At 58.7% G+C, this 14,011-nt stretch overlaps 1 protein-coding gene across 4 annotated transcripts; it reads left to right on the top strand.

Annotated features, from left to right (window-relative positions):
* Window positions 1-4,445: 4,445 nt before the first annotated feature.
* STMN4 (stathmin 4) lies at window positions 4,446-10,761 on the top strand. Of its 4 annotated transcripts, none has more exons than XM_040599464.1 (6): window positions 4,446-4,558; window positions 7,729-7,786; window positions 8,231-8,326; window positions 9,026-9,231; window positions 9,415-9,606; window positions 10,557-10,761. In XM_040599464.1, exons 2-6 carry the CDS (start codon window positions 7,774-7,776, stop codon window positions 10,614-10,616), a joined length of 567 nt encoding a protein of 188 aa, XP_040455398.1. In that variant the 5' UTR covers window positions 4,446-4,558; window positions 7,729-7,773; the 3' UTR covers window positions 10,617-10,761. The 4 variants fall into 4 exon arrangements, with proteins under 4 accessions (XP_040455398.1, XP_040455397.1, XP_040455396.1 ...); XM_040599463.1 differs by having other exon boundaries at window positions 9,023-9,231; XM_040599462.1 differs by lacking the exon at window positions 10,557-10,761 and adding an exon at window positions 10,110-10,548.
* Window positions 10,762-14,011: the final 3,250 nt, after the last annotated feature.

Here is a 14,011-nt window from a genome sequence, read left to right as displayed (position 1 = left end):
TTAGAGGTGGGCTGGGGGGGGAGACAAAAAGCACCCTCTGCACCCCTGTGCTGGGTCTGGCCTGGCATTCATTGTGTCAAAAAGGCTTTTCCCCCCCACCCTGGTGAGCCCTTGGGCTTTAAAGGCCCTGCCCTGGGGAAAGGGAGGGTGCCCAGCCGGCCTCGGCCTCGATTCCCAGGGGCAGCCTGGCTGGCGGGGACCTTGCTGGCAGGATTGCTGACATTAATGAGTGGTTTCCATGGTTTCTCATAATTTGCATAGGATGCTCCTTAGGAACAAGATCTGGTGACTGAAAAACAAGAGGGAGATGTTGGAGGCGTGCAGTGTGGGGGCGACCCCGGGGGTCCTCTGCCTGCCTGACGTTGCCTGATGTTACCTGTTTCCAACTGAGCATCCCTGGGTACAGGAAAGGAGGAAAATGGGCACGAGCATCCCATCTCCTTCCCTTACACCATACCCAAGCACAGCCCGAAACCCCCAAAAAAGCTGGCACTGCCTGGAAATCTGGTGTCCCAAGGGCAATTTAGGCACAAGTAAGGCATTATATGGGAGCAATAAAGAGCCGGTGAACCAATGTGAGTTGCTGGGGCTGGAGCAGGATGAGGCGTTTCTCTTTGTCAGGCCCAAAGGCAGCATTTCCCTCCCATGGCTGTGAGTGCCAGCGCAGGTGCCTGGCCTACAAACGGCAATGCAGGTTACATGAAGCATCACTTTGGATGGCGCAACTGAAACATTTTGCCTTTTTTCCAAATCATTTGGTGAAAAATCGGTTTGCAGGAAACAATGTGACTTCAGGAACTGGTTGGCTCCTCAAGACTCTGTATTTTTTAGTGTAATAAATGGTACCTGCTTCTTTCCCTGAGCTTAATTTCATTCCCACAGAGGTAAAGAAACGGCTTGAAGTGGAAACCTCAAAGCCTGCAGCAATGATTGATGTCTCCCTGGGACTGAGCGTTTCCTCACGCACACAGAGGGCAAGTTTAGCAAAAGCTCTGGTAAGGTGCAGGCAGGTTTTGTGTGGGACCCTCATCCGCAGCCATTGCATCCTTCCCTGATGCCTGAGATCCTGCCTGGGACACGCCAGTTTCCTGCAGGACCTTTTCCAAGCTCAAACCTTCCTACTTGCAATGATTAGAACAGGGGTCCTCAAACTACGGCCCGCGGGCTGGATACGGCCCCCAGGGTCCTCAATCCGGCCCCCGGTATTTACAGAACCCCCCTGCCCCCCCCCCCCTCCCCCGGGGGTTGTGGGGGAAACCAAGCAGCTGCAGATGACTGCCTGCCACCTCATCCGTGCCCCGGCCCCCTGGTTAAAAAGTTTGAGGATTAGAAGGATCTCGTTTATTATTATTAGCAATAGTAATTATCTTTTTAGCATCATTTTTGACTGCTCATGCTGAGGACAGGGAGGGATGGGCCCCACTACAGGCTGCGGGGTGCCTGGGATCCCGGTCCCCATCCATCCCAGTGAGGGGGGGGTGGGCACCACTGGTTCACTCGTGGGCGTGGGGTGCGAGTGGGGCTCCCCGCTACCTGGGAGAGGAATGGGGGGAGGGGGCATCCAACCGGGGGAGGGCTGGGCTCGCTGCAATGAAGCCCCCACCCCCATCAGTACTGATACAACAGCCCCCCACCCCCGCAACGTTCCCCCAGTTCTAGGGCCGGGCGATCTTTCGGGGAAGCAAGCGGCTCTCCCATTGGCTCGCAGCCCGGCGATGATGTAATTCCTGCCCAATCCGGGGGAGGACAGCAGCTTTTCCCCGCCCCCCGCCCTGGGTACCAGCCGGCGCTGGGAGCGGCGCATGCCGGCGGCGTGGGGGGCAAGCGGGGACCCCCCCCAAGGGAGGTTTCCCGGGGTGTGCCCAGCCCTCGGGCAGCCTGGGGGGTGCAGGGTCGTGGGGATGGACCCTGCACCTAGATGCTCAGCGCTGGGGCAGGCGGGTTGGGGCTGAGCCTGTGCGCCCCGGCGGGGAGGGGCTGGATCTGCTGACTGCTCCGCTGGCTTTTCCCAGGGCCACGACTCCTCGGGGAGGGATCAGACCTCTGGGTCTCCCCGCTGAAGGATCTGCGGATATGGGACCTTTTGGGGTGAGGTGGGAGATGTCCTGGGAGGGGAATCGAGAGGATGCAGAGCTCACCTCCAGCCCTGCAACCCTCCTGAGCGTGGCTGGAGGATGGGAAAGGGCTCAGGGAAAACACCACGGATGCTCTCCCCATCCCTAGCATCTCCCCAGGAGGCCTGCTCTTGGCAGAGCAGCATCCTGGGATACATGGACTTTCCCGTGCGGTCATCCTCGTGAGAAAGAGCACAGGCTGCAGATGGGTCCCATGTGCTGTGTGGCCACAGCAAAATGTTTTTTGCCCTGTCTCTCCTATCCCCTCACCCCGTGCCCAGGAAGGGTTTGGATGCTGGCACTAGGATGCCAAGCAAGTTTCCCTAAGCCAGCAGGCTGTAGCCACAGAAGGAAGCCAATCCTTTGCACGGCACTTCTCCTGTGGCCTTCTGTGGCTGCTGGGGTTCTTTCTTCCCCAGAATCAGCCTGATTCCACAGCCAACCTCTCCTCCAGCCCCCTCCTGTCATCTCCTATGCTGGAGATGCTCCCATGCCAGGCTGACCCAGGGGAGGGTTTGTTGAGGACAGTGTATGGGAAAAGGATGGTTCATGGCAGCCCACTGTTCCCATCACCCTGGGCAGACCCAGATCTCCTTGGCCTCCTTTTTCAGTGCCTCATGTAGTTGAGAGCAGCCTATGGTGCTGGAGAAAAACAGTTCCCAGTGTGGGAACAGCTGGAAAGCTTTGCAGGGCAGAGGGTGACAGCCCTTAGTGGTGGCCATCAAGTGTCCCCAGAGCCACAGCCTTAGACAGGGGCTCCAGGAGCTGAAACCAAGCTCTGTCCCCACAAAATGCTGATTCTGTGGAGCTGGGGGACAAGAAGGCACCTCCGATGTGACCCCTCCCAGGGTCCCCCGCATCTCCCCTGGCTCCAGAAAACGCAGCCAGCTGCGCAGCTGGACTGTGGCCACCAATATGGGGTGGCAGGGAGGGCTTTGTGCCCCGAGCCTGGACCACAGGGAGCTCAAAAGGGCATTTGAGCAGAGCCTCCTGCACCGCCCCACCACACAGCCCGGTGCCAGCCACAGCAGGGACTGTCCCACAGCCATTGAGTCCCCAACAAGGGCTGTTTGTCCCCCACTTGGCCACTGCATCTTGACTCTTTCCTCCCCTTGGCCCCTCTGGCTCAGGGCTGTGCTCCATCCCTTCTGCAGCTCCTCGCACATCCATCCTGTGGGCACCCTGCCCACGGCACCCAGACCTGTGCGGGCGCCCGAGCCCCATCAAGGCAGCCAGGCTCCGGCACAGAGCTCACACATCACCTGGGCATGGCAGGAACTGTTGGGAGAGCAGCAGCAGTATGCTGCTGAGTTTCAGCTGGATGTGTTAGACACTGAATGGCTGAGCTGCGGTGTCACACAGGATGTCACCCCTGTTTCCAGCTGGGTCACCCTGTCCTTCCCCATGTCCTGAGGGCATGAGCTTTGCAAAGCCACCTTACACGTGTTTTCCAAGGGGAACCACCCCCCCTACACACAGCTGCCCTGATGCTCATTGCATAACAGAGGAGACCGGTGCCTAAATATACCCACATGGTTCCCCCGAGGTTCTGGGCTTGCGATCCCTGTCAGATGCAGCCGTCACAGGTAAATAGGCCAGGGTGAAGCGGATCTGGGGGAAGGAGACTTGGTTTGTAGGAAGGGCACAGCTCTGCAGAAGTGTCCCAGCTCTGCTGGTGCTCCCTGGCCACCTCCACTCGCCCCAGCAGCCACAAAAATAGTTTTGGGATCTGGGACTCGGCCTCTCTCAGCACCCGTTGCCCAGGCTGTAGGAGGAGCGCAAGGGACCCTCACGTGCCTTTGGGGCTGGGAACGGGTCACGACGGGCTTGTGCCACATCCTGGTGCCGAGAACCCCCCATTGCTTCCCCGCGTGGAGAGGGCACCCCATGGCCCATGCTGGAGGGGGGCAGGGGCAGTGGGGCAGTTTGACCCCACTGGAGATGCCACCAAGTCCCCCTCAAATCCCCCGAGTCCCCTTTTGTGTCACTGTCACCCTCCAGCTTTGCCGGGCTCTAACAGCCAGCCAAAGCCTCCGCTCCTCCAACCCAGCACCCCCAGCACCCTCTAAAAACCCTTTTTCAGCCCAAATCGAGCTCCTTGCCCCCCCCCCAATTCACCTCCTCCTTCCCTTTGCTTTCATCATTTTTCCCCCTTTAACGTTGATTTTCTTTTAACACCCCCACACACCTTTTTTTTTTTTTTTTTTTTTTTTTTTTTTTCCCAGGCCCAGCCCGAAAATAGCTGCTGGGCGTGACGTCACCGGGCTGGTCCCCGGTTCGTACCGGCCCTGGCCAATCAGCGGCGGCGCTGGGGCTGGGCCAATCGCGGGCCGCGGAGGTGATGTCATGGGGCGCTGGGCCCCCGGGGATGCTCCGCGCAGACCCCGCGCCCGCGTTAAATGAGCGCGGAGAGCGCGCGGCGGCAGCGCAGGAGCCGGCGGAGGGTGAGTGTCGTGGGCGGCGAGGGGGGGCGTGATGTGGGAGGGGGTGTTTTTTTGGAGAAAGTTTTTGGGGAGGGGTTGAGGATTTTCCCAGGAGGGTCGCCCTGCGGCGACGCAGCTCTTTGTCCCCCTGCTCTCCTCTCCCCCCGGCCGCCCCCGCTCCTTTCGGCGCGGTGGCCCCCGACCCCGACCCGAGCAGGCACGGATCCCCCGCGACGGGGCGTTTTCCATTCGCCTGGGCAGCAGGAATTAGCCAGGGGGGTTGCTCCCCTCCCGCCTGGGAGAGCCTCCCCACGCCTCCTTCTACCTCCCTCGCTCCGCACCGCGGGGGGCCTCATCCTGCCCTGCCACGCGGGGCCGTGGGGCAGCCCACGCCCAGGGTGCGGGGGTGCAGGGATGGGGCTCAGCATCCTCCATCTCGCCTCGCCCCAGCATCCCCAGGCGGGCCCGCACCCTCAGCATCCTCCAGAGCCCGAGAGGGGTGCGTTGCCTCGCCCGAAGCCCCCCCTTCTAAATGTGGGCGCAGGGACGCGGAGCCCCCCCGGAGGGCAGGACGAGGCTGAATTATTGATGGTGGCAGGATGCTGGTGGAGGTGACCTGCTCTCAGCAGGAGCTGAAATATTTATTTCAGGGAGGGGGGAAAAGCGAGGGGGGGGGGGGGGAGGGAAGGAAGGCGGCTGCCATCCTGCCTTCCCCCCCGGAGAGGGGGGGAAGAATCCATTGCATCCCTTGCTTCGCAAGCTTCAAGGGAGGGTGTGGGGACCCCCCTCCATTCCTCCATCTCCTCCCTCTATTGCTGAGTGCTTCTTCCAAGGAAGGGGATGGGAGATGCGGAGATCCACCCTAGGGTCTCCCTCATCTCACCGGATCTACAGTGGAGATCAGGGTGTGAAAGCCGGCTGCAGCCCTTTGGGCTTGGATCGGGCCCCTCCCTGCCACGTGTGCCTCGCTGGGAGTGGGATCATTCCCACAGCCTCCCCACACTGGGGGGTTGAGCGAGGTTTCAGCCTGGGTGTGACAGCAGCAACAGTCCATCCCACACACACACACTCCACTTGCTTTTGGCTGAATGTGCGGGTTGGGGGGCACCGGGGCTGGGAAGCAGAGAGAGAAAGGAGCTCAGCAGGGAGGGGTTTCCCTCTTGGAGGAGCCTCCAAACACCTTGAACAGCATCTTCATCCAGCAAGGAGGTATGGGGCTGGCAACCCACCTCCCCCCCATCCTTGGGGATGGACTCCATCCTCCTCCCTGTTTTGGGTCTGATGGGTAAGCTCTGCATTTTATGCTCCAGCCAGGGCATGAACACCATGCAGGGTCTGGGAGAAGGCTTTCTGTAACATGAAATGTATCCAGGTCCCCCCACAAGCCTAGGGAAAATGAGGATTTGGGGTGGTCATGCTAGGAGCAGGGAGGCACAAGGAAAGCAAATGCTTTTGGCTGCCTGCTTGCATGCAGGCAGCTTCCAGCCAAGCTGTCAGAGCTCCAGGCACAGCCTCATGTTGGCACATGAGCCATCAGAGCATCCCCACCCTGCCTTGGCACTGTGCTTGGCGTGAGCCACCTAGGGCAAAACCCTTCAGCCAGCTGAGGAGGAAAGCCCCTAGTGGGGATACACACCTAGGTAACCCCCAACCCCCCCCCAGCCCTGGCTCTGGGCGTCACCTAAAAGAGGGGAGCATCTCCAGAGAAGGTGTCTCCAGCAGGGTGTCCCCACATTTTGACCTTGTTCCACACCCTGGGCAAGCCCTGGCAGCTATGGGCAGGTTTTTTGCGTGATCCCTTGTGTCAGATCCCAGCAGGATGGGGGATGAGGGGCTGGGATTTTTCAGGAGCCCCTGTGTTAAGCTGGGTTGGAGTGTGTTGTGGCTGTGAGAGCTGGCAGTGCCCTGACAGTCCCGAGATGCCCACAGTGAGCATTGCCCCTTTCCTGGGGGGCTGCCAGGATTTAAAAGTCCCTATTTTAAAGAAGGGTTGGTGTTTTTTTTTTTTCCTTCTGAGAAACAAAAGCCATAAATAATTCCAAAAAACAAAGTCAGCCGTGGCTTTGGCACAGCTGGGAAAGGTATTTCCACTGGGAAACCCCTCTGATGCCATCAACACCCCATTTGTGTCCCCCAGAAGCCCTGTGAAAGGGGGATAGCCCCAGCTTATGTGAGTATTAATGAGTCTCTGGGTGTTGCCACCCAGTGCCTGATCCTGTGCTCACTCTGGGGCTCTGCACCCTGGGGATGAGTGGGGGGTCCCAGGGATGCCCCCACACCTGACCCACAGCTATGGAGACTCCAGAGAGGATTGCAGGGGGATGCGGGAGAGGGTCCCAGTGTGTCAGCCCTCTGCGTGTGGTCTGGCAAGGGGTGAGCTGAGGACTGGGGCTCTCTAGACACAAGTGGGGGTGCCCACAGGGGTGGGCTTGGGTCACAGCAGAGGCTGTGCAAAGGGGTCACACGTCTGGGGGGGAGTGTGTGTGCATGCCACTCCTGGCACATGTGTGCACACATGTGGCTTGCACAGATGTTGGGCAGTCTGGAGTGGTGGGGGAAGGGCTGTGTGTGCCAGGCCCACCCCACCAGCTGCTGCCACTGTTCCAGCGTGTGCCCATCGCACCTCACCAGCGTGTGCTGATCACACCAGTGTGTGCCCATCACATCGCATCATACCAGTGTTACACCCATCCCAACAGCACGTACCCATCATATCACAACATGTGTCTACCCCCCTCACCTCCTAGGATGTCCTCATCACACCAGTCTATACTCGTCTCAACAGCATGTACCCATCACATAACACCACATCTGTGTGCCCATCACACCAGTGTGCCCCTCACACCACACCAGTGTGTGCCCATCACACCAGTGTACATCCATCACACCACACCAGTCTGTGCCCACCCCATCACTGTGCCCAACAGCATGTACGCACCACATCACACATCTGTGCCCATCGCACCAGTGTGTTCCTCTCACTGCACCAGTGTGTCCCTCATGCCACACCAGTGTATGCCCATCACACCACTGCGTGCCCACCTCATGCCCCCAGCATGTGTCTACCACAGCATACCCTGCATGCGTGTGAGGCCATGTGTGGGCAGCTGTCTCACAGGGGCCAGGCAGGGCCAGGTGATGTCCCCAGCCCTGGGACACCCAGCTCTGATCCTGGTTCTTTCCTCCCCCAGGCCCCAGGAACACTCTTGCTGTAGACGCCCAGGAACCTCTACGCCATGACTCTGGCTGGTATGGCACCACCGTGGGGCCACGTGTGGGAACAGGGGACAGCACGGCTTGCCTGGCTTCACGTACCCAGCCCCAGCATCTACCCCATGCTGCAGCACCCCTAGTTTGAGCGGCACCCCCTCCAAGCCACCACAGGGATGGCTGTGCCCCAAGCATGCTCCCGGCGTCCCAGTGGTGACAGCCAAGGGCTCATGAGTATTAACATAGCAGGACTGACATCACCTGTGTGGCCACCAGTAAAGCACCCCACCGCTGCGTGCCTCAGTTTCCCCTTTGCATGTCTTGCTCCCCCCACCCAGATCACCCTGCTTGCAATATCTGTACAAACTTCGGTGCCAGCCACTGTCGCCATCCCAGCCCTTCCCTGGCACATGGCAGCCATTGCCGCGGAGCCTGGCAAGACCCCCCCCCATCTCTGACCCTGATCCCACTGCCTCTTCCCAGCTTACAAAGAGAAGATGAAGGAGCTGCCTCTCGTCTCCCTTTTTTGCTCCTGTTTCCTCTCGGATCCCCTGAACAAGCCAGCGTACACGTATGAAGGTAGGAGCCTGCTGCCCACCCGCGGTGGAGGGGTGCATGAATGGGAGGGGGCTGTGGGAGGCTTCAGACCCCCACCTTGGCATGACCGCGGTCACCCTCAAACTAAGAGAGGTGGCTCCACAGTTTGCTGGAAGCAGGGAGCCAGGTTGGGGTCAGGGGGTTTGGGCAGCCCCATAGCCCAGCCCCCCTCCGCCAGGACTCCACAAAGCACCAGGCGTGGGCTCGGTATTTTTAGGCAGACGGTGCCGGGTGAGTCAGGCTGATTCATGTCAGTGGGTCCGGAGGCAGCAGCCATGATGGAGGGGGATGCCCAGCCTTGAGGGGCTCCTCCTGGCTAGGTGCAAGGGGATCCGCAGTTGGAAAGGGGTTTCATGGTCCCACTCCCAGTCCCCAAAGCAGGGCTGAACTCTTCCCTGTTTGCTTACCTCTCCCTTGGAGGGATGCCCAGCCCCTCAGCTCACCCAGATATTCCCAGCTCAGCCCCCTGGATGGGTGTCTTGGAGTCCCTACCCCAACCCATGATACTTGGGTTGAACCGCAGGGGTGCATTCACAGCACAGGGATTTGGGTGACATACATGGAGGTCAGGGAAGGTGGTGGCCTGTTGGGGAGGCTGCAAGTGTGGGACCCCAGGATGGTTTGCCTGAAGGGGTGGGATGCCCCCGTGCCAGTGGTCAGCCTGTGGCCCTCTCCCAGCAGACACGGTAGACCTCACTTGGTGCGTCATCTCTGACATGGAAGTCATCGAGCTCAACAAGCGTACCTCGGGGCAGTCCTTTGAGGTCATCCTGAAGCCCCCATCGTTTGATGGCATCCCCGAGTTCAACGCCTCCCTGCCCCGGCGGCGTGACCCATCTCTGGAGGAGATCCAGAAGAAGCTGGAGGCAGCAGAGGAGAGGAGGAAGGTAGGTCTGGTGGCTCGTGCACGGCAGTGCAGCATGGGGACACGCAACCTCGCACTTGGGGTGCTCACCCAGCGGGGTACATTCACCTTTGGGGATGTCGCTGAGTTTGGAGAGGGTGGTTTTGGCCAGCAGGGGAAGGGACCCATGGTCCTCACGGCTATCATGTCCGCTTTGCCTGGGCAGTACCAAGAGGCTGAGCTGCTGAAGCATCTGGCAGAGAAGCGGGAGCACGAGCGGGAGGTCATCCAGAAGGCCATCGAGGAGAACAACAACTTCATCAAAATGGCCAAAGAGAAGCTGGCGCAGAAGATGGAGTCCAACAAGGAGAACCGTGAGGCCCATTTAGCGGCCATGCTGGAGCGCTTGCAGGAGAAGGTGAGAGCCCGGTGAGGAGGGAGGGGGGGACATGCTGGGGCACCGGTCCAGGAGGGTGTCACAGGACATGTGGGTACCTTGTGTGGCTTTTGGGGTGACATTACCCCCTGGGGACACCACCAAAGTGGGGGGCCCCTTCTTCCTTCCCACTATGCAGCAATATCCAAACGCAACATCCCACCCGGGGTGGGGATTCCTGCTCAGGGACCCACCGAGCCTGGCATGTCTGTAGGCTCACAAGTGGCTGGCGGGTGGAGAGCTGGGACCCATCTCTTGTTCAGAGACATGCAAAGCCTTTGCTTTCCCCATGTCCCACTGTGATGACCTTGACCCACCACTTGTAATCTTTCCACCTCCTGGGTGGCAGATCTTCCCCATGTCCCTTCCCCAGAGGCTGTGGAGCCATCAGCTCCCCGGCAGAGCTGGAGGGGTCCATGCTGCCGTGCCAGGAGATGCTTCCACCTTGCCAGCCTGTGCAGACCTCTTCTCTCTCCCCGAAGCAGGTCTGTTCCCAACCTCAGCATGGAAGGTCCCACCCTCACCACCTCCAGCTCCCTCCAAAACATGCCTTCTGCAAGGAGCTCGCCCAGTGCCCTTCTCCAAACGCCTCAGCTAGCCTTGGGTCAGAGGCAGAGAGCACAAGATAATGAAGGACAATCCGAGCTAACCCCATCTCCTTGGGGCTCCCGGTCCATCCCGTCTGGTTGACGTCTACCTCCTAGCTAGAGGGCAAGGACAATCTGTCCCTGAGAGCCTCCACAATCCTTAAAACACCCCAGGGGAGGAGAGGATGCTGTTGACCCACCGGTGGTGTCCCTCGGGGGATGAACCTCGCAAACGCCCTCGTGCCTTCGAACCCCTCTGAAGCCGCTGGCCTGCCCGTGGGGACCCCGAAGTCCGTCCAGCTAACGCGTGTCCCCCCCCTCCTTCCCTCCTACCCCCTCCCACAGGACAAACACGCAGAAGAAGTGAGGAAAAACAAGGAGCTCAAGGAAGAAGCCTCCAGGTAAAGAGGCGATGGTTGGACTGACAGCTCCGGGGAGGTGGCAGAGGCTGCCGCAGCGCAAGGTCGGATGGTGGAAGGGTGGACGTTCCTCTGCTTTCTTTGTTCGTGAATGTAAAGAGTTGACCAGTGAAGCCATCCTATTCGTTTTGGGGAGGGTGGGGAGGGAGGAGAAAGGAGGGAGGGTGGGCGGGAGGGTGCCAGCTTCAGGATGCCCACCTCCTTGGTGGGTCTCGCATGCCACCCGTCAACCAGGTCTGGAGGAGACAGCTGAGGGCTGGCAAAGCGGAGAAGGCGACCCCCCGGGGAAAAGCTGGGGGGGGACAGAGTGGGTGGGGAGGGAAGTGAGGGGAAATGTGCGTTGTGTGTGACTTTAATTTGGTGCTGGGCAGGCAGGGCGGGCAGGCGGGCATCCCTCTGACTTCTTTCTTCTCCTCCATCCCACCCCACCAATGGGCAGCGGCACCTCTTGGTGTCCCTCCCTCCCTTTTTCACACCTGGACTCGGGGCTTCTTGCCCAGAGCGGGTGTTATTTCCCCATAGACCTTACAGAACCATTTTGGGGAAGGGGGAGAAGAGATCCCCCCATTGGAGGTGGTCAGAGAGAGGCTCACTTGCTCCAAATGCTTAATCCGGCTGTAGGAGATGCTGATGATCCTTTTCAAGAGTGAAATCGAAAAGCCCCGTGATTTCCCAAAGATCTTTTTTGGTGTGTTTTTCTTTTTTCTTTTTTTTTGTTAGAATCTCCTGAGAATTATCTTTGTGGGAACTCGTGGATGAAATCGGCTTTTCTGCCGTAGAGCAGCCGGAAAGCCATCGGCTTTTAGAGGTGGCAGCTCAAATGGTTATTTGAAAAGGGAGAATCACCCCCATGGAGAGCAAAAGCAGGAGAGGAAAACGGGGCAGGGCTGTGGAAACTGTGATGGAAGGGACAGGGAAAAACAAGAGGGAAAGAAGAGCTGGGGAAACTGAGGCTGGAGAGCCAGAGGTGGGATGGAGATGCCTCTCCGGAGAGCAGGAGAAGACAATGGCCATAGGGAGCCCCTGGGGATGGTGGTGGCACCTCCTGTTGACGCCAGGGCAGGGGAAGACCAGTTTGGGACCCCACCAACAGCTGGTGACCAGCCCAGGAGGTGCTTTGTGGGAGCTGCTGTGCTATCTCCTGGGTGATCTGTGCCTCCAGGGAGGGCAAGCGAAATGCAGAGCTTACAGTGAGATCCTTCAGGGTGGGAGAAGGAGAGTCTGCTTTCTGCCAGGGGGTGGGGTGGTACGTCCCCTCCTCTCCCAGTTGCCAGCAGACAGTGGTCCCGGCGCTGTGATGCCTTGGCACCTCACCAGCCTCCAACCCTGATGCTAACAGAGGGCTTGGTCTCCGCTGTGGCCAGATAGGGCTTTCCGAGCTCGGATTCAGATCTGGAGGCAACCATGTCTCTTTACCTGTGCCACGAGATGCTCACCCGCACCCCAGAGCCCTGGGGGGGACCAGCCCAGGGAGGGGAACACGGGAGAGGGCAGCGGGCAAAGGAGACGGAGTGGGCTGTTCTAGCTGTGGCATGAGCTGTCCTTTTTTTGTATACAATGGTTGTAAATAAACTGCCTTGGCATTTCTTTGGTTTTCTCATTACCTCTGCAGTGTCTTGTGTGTGGTTTGTTGGTTGTTTGGGTTTTTTTTTAGAGGGGAGGCATCCCAGTGCCACTTACACTGGGATGGGGAAAGGGACTGGGGGGAAACGAGGGTGGAAGGCAGCTTGTGCATCAGGGAACGGGTCTGTTTCACCCCCATGCCTCAAACACCCCCAGCCCGGTGGGATTGCATTAGATTTGCACTCCTTTGGCCCTCCAGCACTACTGGCCCCTTGCACCCAGCCAGACACCCTGGGCTCGCCCTGTGCACCCCCGGGGGCATGCAGCAGTGATGCTTTCCCACCCCAAACCTGGAGCAGAGAGCTGGAGCCAAATTTCAGCCATGTGCTGGGAGACGAGGAGCTGGCGAGGAAGCATGGGGGTAGCTGGACATGTGTTGAGGTCTGCGCTGAGGGCAGATGACCCATCAGTCTATCCATGGAGCAGGCAACAGCAAAACGTCGGTCCTCAGGGCCAGGAGAAGAGCCAGGGGATTTCTTCTCCAGCCCTAAGGAGCAAGTGGCACCAGTTCCTCTCCTGTCTTTGCTCAGTCTGAAAGAGAGGTGATGGCAACAACATTTAGGACCAGTATCCCAGACAGGCCATGTGTCCATTCCTCCTGGGCCAAAGAGGTCCTCTTTGACCTGATCCTCTCCGATCTGAGATAAGGAGCCGCCCTCTGACCCTGGGAAGCTTTGGAAGATGGGTGTCCAACCAAGAAGCTGGTGGTTCCACAGGTGTGGGATTTGGTGCCAACATTAAGACAAATCCCAGGAGGGGATTCAGACCTCCCTGTGAACACAGCAGCCATGCTTAGGGGTTCCCATCGTGCCCAGGTGTAACAGTGAAGGGGCCATATCAAAAGGGACCATGCAAAACAGGACATGAAATCAGTGTTGAGGTAGTAGAGTCCACCATGGTCATACAAACTGGTGGGACTTGAAGTGGCAACCCCCAAATCCAGGTGAGAAAGGACCTGGGGAGAGCAGAAGAGCTTGTTACACCTAAGAAGGGACGAGAAGCCACAGGCTCAAGAAGAAGGTAACATCATACATCTAGTACAGATGATCGCAACAGGAGTCTTGAGCCTGACCATCAACAGACACGTAGGAGCTGGGTAAACCTGCAGCAAATCAAAGACTGGTTCTGTCAGGTAGATTGTGTTTGAATAAACAGAATAATGAAATATGTTGTTCTGCCCTAGGGCTCTGTGCTGTAGCCCCACAACAGCACGTGCATCGACATGGGTGTGAAGGGATGCAGGAACCATGACACTATCGAAAGGGGCACCCAATTTAGGCAAAGAATGAACAAAATGCTTTCCTCCAAACAGCTTTAAAACCCACCCAGAAGCTTTGAGGAGGGTAGCAGAGAAATGGGGAGCAGATCCAGGAGAGCACAGCTCTCCCTGGGAACGAGCCAGCCTGGTGGTGAGGGGGAAAATGGGGCACCAGGGGAAGAAGACAATGACGGGGGCAGAGCTGGTGGCACCAACATTATCAGGAGAAGACTGTTTGGAGGAGGCCCTCCAAAGAGGCTCAGGCAAAACATGATGCTGCTAGTGTCAAGGATGCACATCCTAAAAACTCTTTACTCCAGGCACCTGGAGCAGAAATGATGCAAGAAAATACAGCAAGAAACACAAAACTCTGCTGCAGGCAGGAGCTGCACAGATAACGGGAACCATCCACACGGGAGCAGGAGCCTCACTGTCTGCGGGAGAAGGTCTGGGGCTCGGCCCCCTCGGCACCTCAGGAAGGGACAGCCAGCACAGATGTA

The sequence above is a fragment of the Falco naumanni genome, chromosome 6 (assembly GCF_017639655.2).
Source record: "Falco naumanni isolate bFalNau1 chromosome 6, bFalNau1.pat, whole genome shotgun sequence".
NCBI classification, from domain to species: domain Eukaryota; kingdom Metazoa; phylum Chordata; class Aves; order Falconiformes; family Falconidae; genus Falco; species Falco naumanni.
This window is presented reverse-complemented; position numbering and strand designations above follow the sequence as displayed.

Coding starts and splice junctions, on each gene's coding strand:
- STMN4 (XM_040599461.1), top strand. Junction 9,232..9,414: donor CAGCAGAGGAGAGGAGGAAG/GTAGGTCTGGTG, acceptor TTGCCTGGGCAG/TACCAAGAGGCTGAGCTGCT. Junction 9,607..10,109: donor TGGAGCGCTTGCAGGAGAAG/GTGAGAGCCCGG, acceptor TCCCCGAAGCAG/GTCTGTTCCCAACCTCAGCA.